The following is a 16535-nucleotide window of genomic DNA, read 5'->3' as shown; positions in this document are numbered from 1 at the left end:
AGTCACAGCCAGCCCTTTGAGAACTTCTGAAGCTTGAGTGGCCCTTAGCTGTCCTGAGTTGGGGTAAAAGAGATGTACCTTTTTGTCTCTGCTTCAGTCTTTGGATGGAGGATTGGGGTCAGTGGTTCTCTTCAGCCGCGGCTGTCGGTGAGAGGGTTGACACCTGGTGAACGTTTGTCAAAGGGGACCTGAAAAGAACATATAGAATGTCCTCCATAGTTGCTCACCAAAATAAGTAGGTCTGGAGACTAAGGGTATCAAGGAAAGAGCCAAATTCAGAAAGGAAATATTTGTGCAGCAGAGAGACTAAAGATAGACTTTAATGGTATGAGGAATACTCCCTTTTGATTTTAAAAAAGGCAGTCCTATGGGGGGAGTTTCTATCCAGCGAGTTTGCTAGTCAGCATTCTGTTCTGATTAGTCAGGAAAGGATCACATTAAGGGCACTTCACAAACATTTCTGAGTACCTGCTGTGCCTCTGGCACTGTGTGGTATGCCAGAAGTCAGGTGGTTAGTACTAAGATGATTGTTAAAGATTTAGAAGTGGGGAGGCTGAGGATGGGGGTGCTTAGTGGAGAAGGAATACTATGTGACCGGTGCCTGGGGAAATTAACTTCAGCCTCTGGGAGGGGGAGAGGTAGTATGATACAGTGAGGGGGTGAGGGTGGGATCAAAAGAACTTTCCTGCAAAAGTCAAGAGGGTTCAAATTAAGTAGGGTTAATGCAAACAATTTTGGGGCCAGGGAGGAGGCATATGTGATCCACAAATTGGAAGGTTCAGAGTTGTGATTCAAGGCAATTCTGCCACATTTCAAAGCCTGACTTCTCTTCGCTATGATACATATTTGTTGAGCAAGTGAGTGAGTTACGTAACGATTGACATTTTTTCAATGGCAGAATCACTCTAAAATTTTGATCCAATAATTCTGAGAATATAATAGCCAACATTGATAATGACATCAACCTTGCCCCATGAGCCGGGTCATGCAACATCAGGGGCTTCCTTTGCACCATGTTATCTAATCCCTAAATCCCTGTTTTATGCACATGAAGAAACAGAAGCCCAGAAACTGTAAACACATTGACTAAGATCACAAAGCAAGGAGCAGTAGAGCCAGAAATGAAAATGAGGACTGTGCTGCCTAATATATGTATGGCTTTAGTATTTGGTCTTTATCTGGTTCTCCATAAAGAAGCGTGATTTAAAAGACTCTATTTTAATACACTGTATTTGCCTAATTTAGGAGAGATCCAAACATATGTTTGGCAGATTCCTGAAAGAAGTGGTCCCACTTCAAAGGACTTTGAGTGCATACCTTGGTTTTATTATTCAACTGTGGATGTGGTTAAGGTAAACTTTAAATCACTGTTTTTATCCTGTCTCCTCTTAGAAATAATAATGAAAGAAAGGAGTTTATTTTTCTTTAAAAAAATCTTAGTTTCATGTAAACTTCTAAATACTGTTTAGCTTTTAATCCTATACAGGTTTGCATTTTTCAAGAGCAAAGTGAACTATTACATTATGATTACTTAGATTTAGGATATCTTCCAAAATGATTTTATATATATATGTATATATAGAATATATATATTCTTCTTCTTTGTCTCACTGAGTAAGATTTGGGATCCAGAAAATAAAGTATGGGGTTCTTAAATTCTATGATTAATAAGAAATAAATATGTACATAGTATATATCTTTTTTTTTTTTTTTTTTGTCTTTTTGCGATTTCTTGGGCTGCTCTCATGGCATATGGAGGTTCCCAGCTGGGGGTCTAATTGGAGCTGAGGCTAGGGGTCTAATTGGAGCTGTAGCCACCGGCCTACACCACAGCCACAGCAATGCGGGATTCGAGCCACTTCTGCGACCTACACCACACCTCACAGCAACACCGGATCCTTAACCCACTGAGCAAGGCCAGGGATTGAACCGGCAACCTCATGGTTCCTAGTTGGATTTGTTAACCACTGCACCATGACGGGAACTCCAGTACATAGTATATATCTTTTAAAAACTCTCAACTCTGGAGTTTCAGTTTATTTTCATTACCAAAAAACAACAACAACAACAAAAAAAAAAAAAAACCAGTTCCCTCTTTGGCCTTTTAGTTATTTTTGGCCTACTCTCTGCCAAAAACAAGAACAGACACAGACATTCAACCCAAAAACAAAATGAATATAAACAAATCAAGGCTCCCAGCTGAAAGAGCCTGCAGGGGCAGAGGCATTGCAGGGGAGAGAATCTGAGGCCTTTAGACATGTCTGTCAACCAACTCCAATGCCAGGGAATTGTAATTAAACCGAAGTTCTGCTTTGTAATTGAAATTTCAAAAATAGAGCTAAATCCGCTGAGGAATGTGTCTAAAATCCTTTTCAGGAGTTTCTTATTTTCTTTAGACTTCAATGCTCATGACCAAGATGACAATTTTTTACTTTGCTTTGTTTTGCTTTCATTTATTTTATTTTTAATTGAAGTATTGTTGATTTACTAAACTGTGTTAGTTTTGGGTACACAGCAGAGTGAATCAGTTATACATAGATACATATCCTTTTTCAGATTCTTTTCCTTTATAGGTTGTTACAAAATATTGAGTATAGTTCTTTGAGCTATACAGTAGGTCCTTGTTGTTTACCTATTTAACATATAGTAGTATGTGTGTATGTTAATCCCCAGATCCTAATTTATCCCTCCCCCATCTTTCCCCTTTAATAACTGTAAGTTTGCTTTCTATGAGGTGAGAGTTTTTCTTCAATCAAGAATTTAGCATGTTGAAATTCCTGTTGTGGCTCAGTGGACTATGATCCATGAGGATTTGGGTTCTATCCCTGGCCTTGCTCAGTGGGTTAAGGATCTGGCGTTGCCGTGAGCTGTAGTGTAAGTCACAGATGTGGCTCGGATCCCACATTGCTGTGGCTGTGGACTGCTACAGCTCCAATTTGACCCCTAGCCTGGGAACTTCGATATGCTAAAAGTGCAGCCATGAAAAGCAAAGAAAAAAAAAATCAAAGAATTTAGCATGTCAAACATTTTGCTCCTTAGGCTCAGACTTAGAATTCTAATTATTAAACACTCAGGATCTGACCTTATTCAAACTAAAACTTGTTTCCACTCTTTTCCTTGACTGGAGAACATTTTTAGTTGTGGGTCTAGTTCATAAACTTGCTTTGCCTCTTTAGGATCTTAACAGCGGACTGGTAGGTCCTTTGATCATATGTCGAAAAGGCACCAAACCCAGCATAGTACACCGTGTTCTCCACTTCATGATTTTTAATGAGAACTTATCCTGGTACTTTGAAGAAAACATCAATACCTATTCTCGGGAACCAAACCAAGTAGACAGGAATGATCCTGTTTTTGACCTCAGCAACCAAATGCACGGTAATGTTCATTCATTGACTCACCAACTTTATTCTACAGGTTATTCTGCCCAAAGGGAGCAGATGAAGGTTTTTAAAAGATATATACTATGTATATATTTACTTCTTATTAATCATGGAATTTAAGAACCCCATACTTTATTTTCTGGATCCCAAATCTTACTCAGTGAGACAAAGAAGAAGGTTATATATATATACAATATGGGCCCTAAGAAGAAACACAGCAGTAATATGAGGCCAGTTCCTTCAAGTTGTTCAGTATGTTGCTACAATACAAGGCTAACTAGGGGGGGATGTTGTGACAGAAATATAAACACAGTGCTGTGTTTTTTTTTGTTTGTTTGTTTGTTTTTGTATTTTTAGGGCCGCACCTGTAGCATATGGAAGTTCCCAAGCTAGGGGTTGAATCAGAGCTACAGCTGCCTGTCTACACCACAGCCACAGCAATGCAGGATGTGAGCTGTGTCTACAACCTACACCACAGCTCACAGCAACGCTGGATCCCCAACCCACAGATTGAGACCAGTGATAGAACCCCCATCCTCATAGATGGTAGTCAGGTTTGTTAGTGCTGAGCCATGACAGGAACTCCCATAGTGCTGTGTTTTAGAGTCTTACTTAGGACACCAGGAAAGTTTTCACAAAGGGAAGGAGACCTCTGAGTTGAGTATTTAAGGACATCTAGGAGTCTGTCTTGTGGAGAAGGAAGGGAATGACATTCCAGAGAGATGGAATGTGAGCTAAGTCACACAGCACCTGGAAAGAAAAAATCAACAGAGTGGGGAAGACCTTGAATACATTTTTAAGAATTTGGACTTGATCTAAACCAAAGATTCTCAAGTTTGCCCTACTGACATTTTGGATCTGATAACTCTTTGCAGTAGGGGCTGGCCTGTATGTTATAGGATATTTAACAGCATCCATACCCTTAACCCCTTAGATGCCAGTAGCACCTCCCCCCAAGTTGTGACAACTAAAAAATGTCTTCAGGCATTACCAGATGTCCCCTGGAGGACAAAATCCTATTAAGAGAATCACTGTACTAAAGGCTTCAAGAGCACTGAGCTAGGGATTATAGGAATGGTTATGTGTATTAGGAACAACTCTGGTAGTTGTGCTCCAAGTGTGGTCCATGGTCCAGCAGGAGCATCATCACTTGGGAGCTTTTTGGAAATGCAGTTTCCGCTTTAGAGACCTAGTGAATCACAATCCGCATTTTAACAAGATTCCCGGCCACGTGCACATTAAAGTTTGAGAAGCACTCATCTAAAGCAGAGTCTCCTAGTTTTGTCCCATTATACCCCTCCATCAGCTAAAAGTGTTAGAGCCCAACCTCCATAGCTATATGGTTATTAATTATATATTTTTGCCACTGTATAACATATTTTATCTATTTCCAAAGATGCACACGAAATAGAAAAGTCAAAAGTAGAACATATGAACATTTTTTTAATATTTTCTTGCTCTTACCTGTGGGAAGCCACAGCTGGAGGGAATTAGAGGTGGGGACTTCAGGCGAATGGCCATTCCAGTCATACTCGTTATAGATCATGAAGGTCTGACTTAAGGTGGTTAAATGGGAACACACTCCTGATAGTCTAAGCCTCTTATGATACTGTTAAGATACTTTAAATATATAGACATATTTAAATATCCTTGGTCATAAAATATTCCATAACAACCCAATTATGTTAAAGCAAAGTCAGGGCCTCTTTTCCTTGGGCAGGGAAAATGCTCTAGCAGTAGACATAGCCATGAATGAATGGCTTGGTCATATTTAAGAGCTTCTTAGGCTGGCTTTAAAATCCACATAGCCTCTGGAAATACCCATGAGGCTTTCTAATAAGACGTTTTAAAAATACTTACTATTTCAAATCCTTGTTGAAAATAATAAACTGTGTCCACTTCCCCCCCACAGCAATTAATGGAAGAATGTTTGGAACTAACCAAGGCCTAACATTTCATGTTGGGGATGAAGTGAATTGGTATCTGATTGGCATGGGGGGTGAGTTTGACCTCCATACAGTTCACTTTCACGGCCACAGCTTTGAATTCACGGTAAGAGCCCTGGGGCTGCTCCACTGAATCATTATGATACCTTGCAATCCAGTTATTGAGGCAGCATGGCAAGATAACAGGACAGGAAAGGACATGGCCAAGCCAGAACTGAGATTGAACACAATTTGCAAAATATCTGATGCAAGCTAATAGTTATACATTTACCTCTTTGTATCCAACAGACATTTTATAAATGCTTGTGAATACATAAATCGAGTTTCTTACTCTAGTCCGATGTTACTCAAGAAGTGAATAAGACATCCATAATTTCTTCAGTTTCACTCTTTCTATTCCAACTTATTTTTTAACTTTTAAATTCTCAGTAACATAAAAGAAAAATACTTTAGTGCTCATACATTTTGCTACATTTGCTTTCTCTGTTTTTTTTCACCCATTTAAAAGTAAATTGCAAATATTATGACTCTTCACCCCTAAATACTAAAGCATGTACATCCTAAGAATAAAGACGATCTCTGCCTCAGTAACAATATTATCACACCCCTCATTAATTCAGTAATATAATCTAACACACAATCCATTCAAATATCACCAGTTGTCCCCAAACACGCTTTGTAGCTGTTTTTTTTTTTTTTTTTTTTTTAAATCCAAGATCTAATCATTTATGCTTAGCATTTGGTTGTCATTGTCCTATCTCTCCTAAAATCAGGAGACCCTCTGCCTTTTTTTCTTGATCTCTCATATTTCATGTTTGAAGGATCCAGGCCAATTTTGTAGAATGTTCCATATTCTGTATTATTCTGATAGTTTTCTCATGAATGGATCCGTGTCAATTACCTTTGACAAGAACACTGCATAGTAACACAGTGTACTCCAAATACATCACTTGAAGAGGCACACGATGTCAATAAGCCCTAATATTATTAAGGCTAAGTCTGATAACTTTGCAAAGGCGATGCATACCATTCTCCTATTTTAAAGAATATGATCTTCCTGGGAGTTCCCTGGTGGCCTAGTGGTTAATGATATAGCATTGTTACTACTGTGGCACACGTTTGATCCATGGCCTGAGAATTTCTATATGCTGCAGGCTCAGTCAAGAAAAGAAAAGTATCATCTTCCTATGGTAATTAATAAGCAATTTCTGAAGTGACATTTTTATGTATTTTATTCTACAACAACTTTTCATCTTGTGGTTACAAGAGTATCCTTACTTGACTCCAGTTTCATAACGGGTTACAAATGTTGGCTCTCCAATTCTATCATTTCTTTAACATTTGTTATAAAATTAAAATATGGAACCAGTTTTATGGTACCATTATTATTATGACTATTATTACTACCAACTGTTTGTATTTTATGAGCTCTTAGTCTTTTTATATTTTCTGTCTGAATTGCTTTCTGTTACTTAACCAGTCATATGTCTTTACAATTGTTTTTTTACTGACCACTTTTGATGACTCTTTCTCTAATTTGTTATAAATATTTTTAATTTTATCCCTCCTCTTTCTATTTCCAAGTTACTATCATTTACTTAAAGACCTTTCTCTTTATTTTCTGATTATAATCCCTTATATAAACATTCATGTACAATTAAGGACCAACTATATTTTATGCATTTGACGTCGTAATCTTTTAATCCAACCATTTGGCATGATACGTCTATCTTTTACACACAGCGATAGCTTTACATAAAGCTTTCCTGAATTCTAGATGTATTCAGTTCATAGTTTCCTTAATGCTCCGGATCTATCATAGAAATAAATTAGATGAGTGTGCATGGTGATTTATACAAAGCTTTATTCGTGTGTTGCTTTCTCCCTTGAATAAACAAATCTATTCCTAGACCTATTTTTTTTTTTTTTGCTTAAAAACTATTTTTATTCAGGGAATTTTCTATAATAAACTAAACAGAATAATATAATGAACCCCTTTACCCATTGCCCAGTTCCAACAGTCATGACTTTTCTATGCTTCCATCTATGCCCCCAATATTTTTTTTTAAGGAAAGCTGAGATAATAAGATTGTTATTAAGTTCATAACTATTTATATTAAACTTTAAAAATTAGAGTGAAAGACATTCAATCTGATTATAATTTTCTACAGTGTATTTATTCAGTTCAGACAGCTCAGTTCAGCAAATGCCTGTGATATTTCTAGAACCATGCCAAGTATTGTGTGGAAATGAAAGGAAATCAGAGTTATCTTTCAGGGGCTACATCTACATAAATAATCATATCATGAGGTGTCAGATTAAGTGGGATTTATGGCAACATTGCTCTAGTGATCATTATAGCTCATCTTGAAGTCCTTATGTGCCAGATGCTATGCTTAGTGCTTTGCATGGATTTCTCATTAAACTCTTACAACTTTCTTACGAAATAGGTACTCTTTTTTCACCATTGTATAGGGAAATGAAATGAAGGATTAACAAGATAAAGAACTTTCCTCCAGAGGGAGTTTCCATCGTGGCTCAGTGGTGAGCAAACCCGAATAGCATCCCTGAGGACGCGGGTTCGTGGGTTCAATCCCTGGTCTTCCTCATTGGGTTAAGGATCGGGTATTGCCATGACCTGTGGTGTAGGTTACAGACATGGCTCAGATCCCTCGTTATTGTGGCTATGGTGTAGGCTAGAGGCTACAGCTCCGATTCAATCCCTATTCTGGGAACCTCCATATGCCAAAGGTGCGGCCATAAAAAGACAAAAAAAAAAAAAATTCCTTCAATCAGAAAAGTGTTAAACATAGGATTTGAACCCCTGGCTCTCACTCCAGGGCCCCTCACTCTTAACCTCTTCACAACATGGCCTCCCTTAAGGATGATCCTATTCATATCACAGAGCCTAGTACCACCAGCTGTCAACTCTAGCCACTCACTATAAACCCATCACAAATGGGCACACCTTCCCTTGAGGTGGAATTTAATCACTCCAGTAATGATGTAGACACTGGGCTTTACCCTCTGGAACATCTAGGGACTGCAGAACAGCCCTCTGGGGGCACTAACTGGATCTTGGGACAAGCCAGCCAGTCACCTCCTATTCCCCAAAGTTATGGTTTCCCTCAGTGCTAGAGCTCTAGGTACATTTACTGGTTCCTTGGACATTGTCAATGCTCAGAATTGTTGCATATTGTTCTCTAAATTTTCTGACACGTTAGAAATGCATCTGTGTCATCCGTATTAGAGGCAAAATTAATTTCCCCAAACAGCAATGACTCAAGCCCCCTCTCTGGCTCCAATGGGAGACAGCTCAGCCTTCCACCTCTCCACTTTCCAATGTCTCTGGGAAGTCTTAGCCTAAACTTCTTCTAGCCATCTCCAATTCTTATTTCCTGCTGCCGCTCAGCTTTCTTGCCTCTCACCTCCCATGGCTGGTGTTTTCTCAGCTCTCTGTGCAGCTCCAAATTGGAACACACCCCCTTTTCCTATGATTCACCTAAGTGAGCACAAAATCAAGGCCCCTGTGGGTCATAGACTTCAAGTGAAATTTTGGGGGTAAATGAGAGGGTTTTTTTTTCCTATATTGCACCTTGAAAACATTACCATTCATTGTTACCATTTGACATTAAATGCTCCTGTCTTCAGTTATCTCTCCGTTATGCACTGCTGAGAACCTCTGGCACTCCTACTTTTTACTCTCACCCTCAAGACTTCTTTCTCTGCTTTCTTCCTCTCCAGACTCTCTTGACTTCTCTTCTCTCTTCAAATTATCCTGGCCCCCTCCTGCGCTGCACTCTCCAACACATCCCTCATCCTCCAAATACCTCCCATTTTAGTATGCAGAGAAATTCATCTCCCTCTTACTCTCTTCCTAATCCACCTGAGCCAGGTCCCAGGCTTAATTTATCAAAAGCAAAGTAGCTTACAGACAAGGTGATCTCCTAAACATCAGGTTCACTGCTTAGGAGAGAGATTAGCCATTAAGCCCCCAGCCCTCAGGCCCAACACCAGAAGGCAGACGTGGCCCCTCTCCTTCCAGTAACCATGAGTTTTCCTGATTAGCTACATCTCGAGAAATGATCATCTTCACATCACCAACATACCCAGTTGGAAATATTTCAGTTAAAACTATTGGGATTTGTGAAACCGACTTTCTCTGAAATCTAGAGAGCTCTATATGAGACCCTGACAAGGTATCGAACACGGTTACCGACACAGGCATCCTTTTAAAGTGAGATGTTTTCTTTTTTCTTTTCTTTTCTTTTCTTTTTTTTTTTTTTTTTTTTTTTTTTTTTGTCTTTTTGCCTTTTCTAGGGCCGCTTCCGCGGCATATGGAGGGTCCCAGGCTAGGGATTGAATCGGAGCTGCAGCCACCAGCCTACACAACAGCCACAGCAATGTGGGATCTGAGCCGCGTCTGTGACCTACACCACAGCTCACGGCAACGCCAGATCCTTAACCCACTGAGCAAGGGCAGGGATCGAATCCGCAACCTCATGGTTGCTAGTCAGATTCGTTAATCACTGCGCCACAAAGGGAACTCCTAGAATGAGATGTTTTCATGTGGCCTGTCTCACCAAAATGTTCTGGGGCTTGCTCCTCCTCTAAACTCTCAGTTGCACTCAAAGAAGTGCCATGGTAGTGAATGCTTTCTAATCGTCATCTGGCAAAGTATGTAGAAATGAGGAATTCTAGCAAATGGTGAGGTGCATAAATGACGGATTCATTTCATAAGCTATTTGTTTGCCTTTTGTCTTTTCGTTGAGGATGTGGGACTGTATCACTCTGATGTTTACGATCTTCCTCCTGGGGTCTATAAAACTGTGAAAATGTATCCAAGAGATGTTGGAACCTGGTTATTTCATTGCCATGTCAATGTACACATTACAGCTGGAATGGAAAGCACTTACACTGTAATTGAGTAAAAAGGTAAGGCAAATTAATTAGAAGTGATGGTATTTAAATAAATTCAGTGTTTATATAAGGATATCTGATCCACTGGACATCTACATGATGTGACACACCACTTATTCATTCAGAAATTACTGTATTGATATGACCAAGATATTCTAGTTTTATTTTCTTTTTCAAATATAGGTAATAGCATCTGATCTGATAAAAGATACTCTAGAGTCAAATGTGATTTCTAGATTCACATACTATATGCATAAGGATTTAAACAGATAATTCATAGAACATGAAATATAAATGACATTGAATCCGTAAAGATATCTAAACTTGATCATAATCAAATCACTTAAAAATTCAGTTTGGAGTTCCTGCTATGGAGCAGTGGGATAAGAATCCCGACTGCAGCGGCTGGGCTTGGGTCACCATGAAGATGCAGGTTTGATCCCTACCCCGGTGAAGTGGGTTAAAGGATCCGATGTGGCGTAGGTCACAGCTGTGGCTCAGATTCAATCCCTGGCCCAAGAACTTCCATATGCCATGGGTGTGGCTGTAAAATAAAAATAAAAAATAAAAAAAGACACTTTTTGAATGAGGAAGCCATCAATTTGGCAAACATTTATTTTTTCAATGATTGTGTCAATAACAATGTGGCAAGATAGTGCATGGCACTTAATTTGGTGGAACTATAAACTGTTCCCACAATTCTAGAAAGAAATGAAATAACAATTCTACTAATTTGATTTTCACATTCAAGTGACTTTTTATTTCTTCTCATTCCAATCTCCTCTTTCTCCAAAACAGTGTATTAACAATTTCACTATGAGAGATATTCTTCAGTTCCTTAGTTACTTAGACTATTCATGAAGTTATTATCTTTTGATTTTGTGACAGAATGATTCTAATATTTTGACTCGGTAATTTTACCTGACAGTTGATCACAGAAAATTACCAACAATGCTGAAAAATATTTATCACCATGTTGTTCTGTGCTAGTGGAAAACTGAAAACAAGGAAATGGTCTACAAGTTTTGCTACATTTATCATCTAAAGTATTAGCCAACTTTAAAAATCATGCCCTAAAATTTTAATGGAAAAATGCTTATAGTACAATAATAAGTGATAAAGAGCAGTCTGCAAAAGAGTATTTGAAATATAATCTAGATTTCACACACACACACACACACACACACACAAAACAAAAATTTACTGAAATGTTATTAGTGACTCTTGCTAGGCAGTGAAATTATGAGTAGGGTTTATTTTCTTCTTGTACATTTCTGTTTCTACTGAGGTTACTGTAAAGTTTAAATTACTTTTAAAATCAGGAAAAATTGAGTTCCTATTGTGGCTCAGTGGTAACAAACCCAACTAGTATCCATGAGGATGTGGGTTCAATCCCTGGCCCTGCTCAGTGGGTTAAGAATCTGGCGTTGCTGTGAGCTTCTGTGTAGGTCGCAGACATAGCTCAGCTCTAGGGTCACTGCAGCTGCAGCTCCAATTCAACCCCTAGCCTGAGAACTACCATATGCTGCAGGTGTAGCCCTAAAAAGAATTTTTTTTTAAAGATAAAATCAGGAAAAATATGGAACATATATATCATACACTAATTAAAATATGCTGTGCTGCTCTGGAGTCTGTGGATAATTTGTCTGTGGGGTCCTCTCTGAATATAAGGACTGCATTTCTCACAAAGCCAAAAATTCATATAATTTTTACCTACAACACCATATTAATACTAATATTAGTAATAACACAGTTATAGTGATTATTACTCTTATTTCTATAATCTTTCATTTTCATTCTTAATAAAAGAGATTTGGGGGTGCTGTACAAGAAATAAATTTCCCATTTATACTTTTCCTTTGAGAAGCTAGAATTTGTGTTACAAATACTATAAAGCTAAACTTGGCTGGGTCTTCAGGTCTTATGTCCACGTAGCAGAGTGACCATGATGTTGCTATCAATTTAGTAAGTAAACTTTTTCTTGTAAAAGCAATGGTAATAATTTTAAGGAAGTTCTTAAGATTTAGATAAACTTTTTATTTTTCCTTAAAGGGTGTATTCATTTTAGTTTAAAATTCAAACTTAAAACTTCACGAAACTTTCTTTTCTACAGCACAAATATCTGCCTGCTATGAATGTTAAGTCCAGTAGCAGAGGTAAAGTTGCTGAAGAAGAAAAACATCAGGAGTGTAGAAGAGGCTGTCTAAGGACTTTCACGGCAATGTACCAGGAAAGCTAGCTTGAAATAAAAATTTTCTTGGTAAATTTCATGATGACCTGCTTCCTCTTTCTGTGACTGTGTCCATGGAGTAGAGTCTAAAGGGGTATAACAAATGCAGTGGATTTGGGCCAGAGGGACAAATAGAGCAAGTACAAATGGAAGTCTAGCTTGGTTAGAAAAAAGATATACCATCTAAGACGTTACCCTAAACTGGAGTTCCTATTGTGGCTCTGTGGGTTAAGAACCCAACACAGTGTCCACGAGGAAATGGGTTCAATCCCGGGCCTCGCTCAGAGGTCCAGTGTTGCCGCAAGCTGCTGCTTAGGTCACAGATGCAGCTTGGATCCTGCATTGCCATGGCTTAGGCCTCACCTGCAGCTCCGATTCAACCCCTAGCCTGGGAACTTCCATATGCCACAGTGTGGCTGTAAAAAGAAGGGGAAAAAATGCATTACCCTAAACTGTGACATTTGCAAACATTTAAAAAATGAAATTCTCATAACATGAGTAAGCATTTGAATCAGTCTTTAAAATGCAAATCCATATACTACCATGCCTTGGGCTTGGAAGACTACAGTTTTCAGAATACAGAAGCTATAGCTTTCCAGAACCAAAAATAAGGACTCATGCTCTGACCTTGTATCTAGCAATATTAACAGCTGGGATGTCTTCCACTACAAATAACAGAAAACCCAGCTAAGAGGGGATTATCAATGGTGTTTGTCTCAAATATTTTAAAAAGTAAAGACAAAGGTGGCCACTAGAGTTGGACTAGCAACTTGATGATATGACAGCCTGTGTCTTTAATGCCCTTCTCCTTTCCCCCATGACTGCTGCCTCATGGTTGCAAGATGGTTGCTGTAACTCCAAATACTATTTCTAGGTGGAAGGCAGAGAAGAAAAAAAGAGCAGCATGAACTATGTCTTTTTTTTTTTTTTTAATCAAGAAAGCCAAAAATCTTCCAAGGAACCCCAGCCAACTTCTGCCTATCTCTCATTGGTTAAACCCCTATTATCTGACTACTCTTAAATGCAAGGAAAGTTGGAAATAAGTTTTTGTTGCCCCTATAGCAGAAATAAAAGGGAGAAGGGATTAGAAGTGTCTCGTGGGTTGGCTAATAAACCTCTGCGGTAGACAATAAGTAGGAATATTTGAAAGCAGGAATTGATTAAACAAAAAGGTTCAGCATGAAATTGAAACTAAAGGTTAGACTTTTCGTTCTTTTAACTTTTTAACCTCTTAATTTCATAAGTAGCACATGAGTACCTGGAATATTATCAAGAAAATCTTTGACCTTGTATCTTTTCACCCAAAAATACTCCAGGGTGTGCCTCCAGAAGAGGCACTTTTAAAAATCAATATATTAATAATGCTATTGCATCATGGAACAAAATTAATAATACTACTTCACTCTTCCATATTGAAACAAATAAGAACCTATTAAGTATGCATGCAATTAGCACCCCTTCCCCGCCAAGAAACATCCAAATCAGAGAGTTTTAAAAGTTTTACTGATAAAACCAGAATATTCTTTAATAAACTGCAAGAGATGGTGCCCAAATCTCACCAAGAATAATGCCTAATTCATCCACTCATTGTTTTATTTAAGAACACAATCTTAGATTTTGGGATTCAGAGATGAACAGGAGTCATGGTCTACTAAAATTAACCATAACTGGAGTTCCCGTCGTGGCGCAGCGGAAATGAATCTGACCAGGGACCACAAGGTTGCAGGTTTGATCCCCGGCCTCAATCAGTGGGTTAAGCATCTGGCATTGCCATGAGCTGTGGTGTAGGTTGAAGACATGGCTCAGATCTGGCATTGCTGTTGCTGTGGTGTAGGCCGGTGGCTACAGCTCTGATTAGACCCCAAGTCTGGGAACTTCCATACGCTGCGGGTGCAGCCCTCAAAAATACAAAATAAAATAAAATAAAATAATATCCATGATTTAATGGTTAGATGAAGTGTGGTTTAGTAAATGGAGTTGAGTGGAAGTGTAGCCATCTGTATGCACTCTTAACAGGGAAGAGTCAAGGACTAAGAATGTGTCAGTGGGATGTGTCTCCTGTACAACTATTGGAAGATGCTCTTATTCTAATGATGAGTATCCATTGTTTAGACATAAATACTTTAGAGCAAAAAAAAAAAAAAAAAGAAAAAAAACTAAAGGAATATGCTTTAAGCATATACATTCTTACGCTCAAATTCTATACTTAGCAAGAAAACTTTATTCCAAAACATTTTCTGAGTAGATCTAACAAACAAAATTTTTTTAAAGACCAATAATATAGACCCATCTTCCTTTACTTTTTGGATAAATGAATTATCATATTGTTTTATTCCCCAAGTTTGTTTGTAATCAAACAGCTCTGAACCTGGTCATTTTTTATGTAAGCCAACAGAATGAAGATTCTGATTCTGTCCACCAAACCCTGGACAGAATCCTTGCAATGGGCAGAGAGATTTGGAGGCCCAGCCTAAGATGGTCTGGGGCCATGCTCTAATGTTCTCAGACTCACAGTGCATCTCTGGGAGGCAGGTCTGCAATTGAATTCCAGCTACTTCAGTCACTAGCTATGGAGTCCTGGACAAGGTGTACAATCTTTCTCATCCATAGTTTCTTTATCTGTAAAATGAAGACACTGATACTTATTTTATTGTTTAAAAAGAGAAAGAGAGAGAAAATAGGCCCAAATTGACTTATGTATGCTAAGTCCCACATTACCAAATTGAGATTTAATACTTAAAATTATAGTTTTGTCTTCTCCAAGGAATGGAATTTTAAACCAGTCAATCTGGAATTACCTGGTTAGTGCTAGTGAGGTACTCTGCTTGAATAGACCCCTGCCAGCCCCTAAAGGAAGATGACCTTGCCTCAACCATCTTTTCTTGGCTGGTAGAACCTTTTTATTTATTTATTTATTTATTTATTTATTTATTTATTTATTTATTTTGCTTTTTAGCCTCACTTGCAACATATGGAAGTTCCCAGGCTAGGGGTTGAATCAGAGTTGTAGCTGCCAGCCACAGCCACAGCAATGCAGGATCTGAGCCACGTCTATGACCTACACCACAGCTCATAGCAACCCCAGATCCCCAACCCACTGGGCAAGGCCAGGGATTGAACCCACATCCTCATGGATACTGGTCAGATTTGTTTCCGCTGCACCACAATGGGAACTCCCTGGTATAACTTCTTTGTCCCATTCCCTTCTGCCTATGAAAATCTTTTATTTTGTACAGCTCCTTAGAGCTCCTTTCTCTTTGCTAGACGGAATGCTGCCCTACTTATGAAACACTAAACAAAGTCAATAAGATCTTCAAATTTTACCCAGTTGAATTTTGTTTCCCTAATAGTGGTATTCCATTGGCAAAATAATGCCCCCCAAAGATGACCACATCCAAATCCCCAGAACCTGTGAGTATGTTATCTAATATGGCAAAGGTGAAGTAAGGTGGCAGATGAAATTAAGGTTGCTAATCAACTAAACCTGAGATACAGAGATTATCCAGGATTATTGGAGTGGATCTTTAACGTAGAAGAGAAGGCAAAAGAGGTCAGAGTGATACAATGTAAGAACAACTCAATATGCCATTGATGGCTTTTAAGATGGGAGGGGGTCTCTCACCAAGAACAGTGGGCAGCTCTAAACTCTTCACTGTGCCCTGCCCTGCATTTTTCACGGAAACCCCAGTAAAGTCTGTGGTCTATGCTTCCTCCTGGGTCCTGCTTCTGAACAACTGTAGTGCCTCCCAAGTGGCCCCACGTGACAAGTGTTTCTCATTTCTAAGGGAACTGTGAGTCACAGTAAACTTTTCTTCTATGGCATTGGGCCCTTCGTGTCATCACTCAGTCACCTTTTATAAAGTAAGACCCGGATACAAATCAAAGTGTTAAGTGCTACACAGAGTGTATTATCCCAGCACAAAACTGAAACCAGCAGGAATGAAGTCAAGCAAAGGCAAAGGAGGAAGATGTTTCAAGAAAGTCACACATTGAAGTTCTCTGTAATCAAACCTTATGAATGAATTACTCTTTAATCTTTTCTAAAAATAATTCTAG

At 38.7% G+C, this 16535-nt stretch overlaps 1 protein-coding gene across 1 annotated transcript in view; it reads left to right on the top strand.

Annotated features, from left to right (window-relative positions):
- CPHL1 (ceruloplasmin and hephaestin like 1) overlaps nucleotides 1–12522 on the top strand; it is a 33157-nt gene extending 20635 nt beyond the window's left edge. Inside the window, 5 exon segments of the mRNA NM_001244603.2 lie at nucleotides 1246–1352; nucleotides 3177–3378; nucleotides 5296–5435; nucleotides 10102–10264; nucleotides 12363–12522. Of these exon segments, the coding sequence (NP_001231532.2) occupies nucleotides 1246–1352; nucleotides 3177–3378; nucleotides 5296–5435; nucleotides 10102–10260 (608 nt within the window). The 3' untranslated portion in view covers nucleotides 10261–10264; nucleotides 12363–12522.
- The last annotated feature ends 4013 nt before the right edge of the window (nucleotides 12523–16535 follow it).

Source organism: Sus scrofa, chromosome 13, assembly GCF_054392235.1.
Source record: "Sus scrofa isolate SSC_HxYL_T2T_F1_AM1 chromosome 13, Sscrofa_HxYL_maternal_Yorkshire_Landrace_v2.0, whole genome shotgun sequence".
Taxonomy (NCBI): domain Eukaryota; kingdom Metazoa; phylum Chordata; class Mammalia; order Artiodactyla; family Suidae; genus Sus; species Sus scrofa.
The sequence above is the reverse complement of the archived record's forward strand: the minus strand, read 5'-3'. Positions and strand labels throughout refer to the sequence as shown.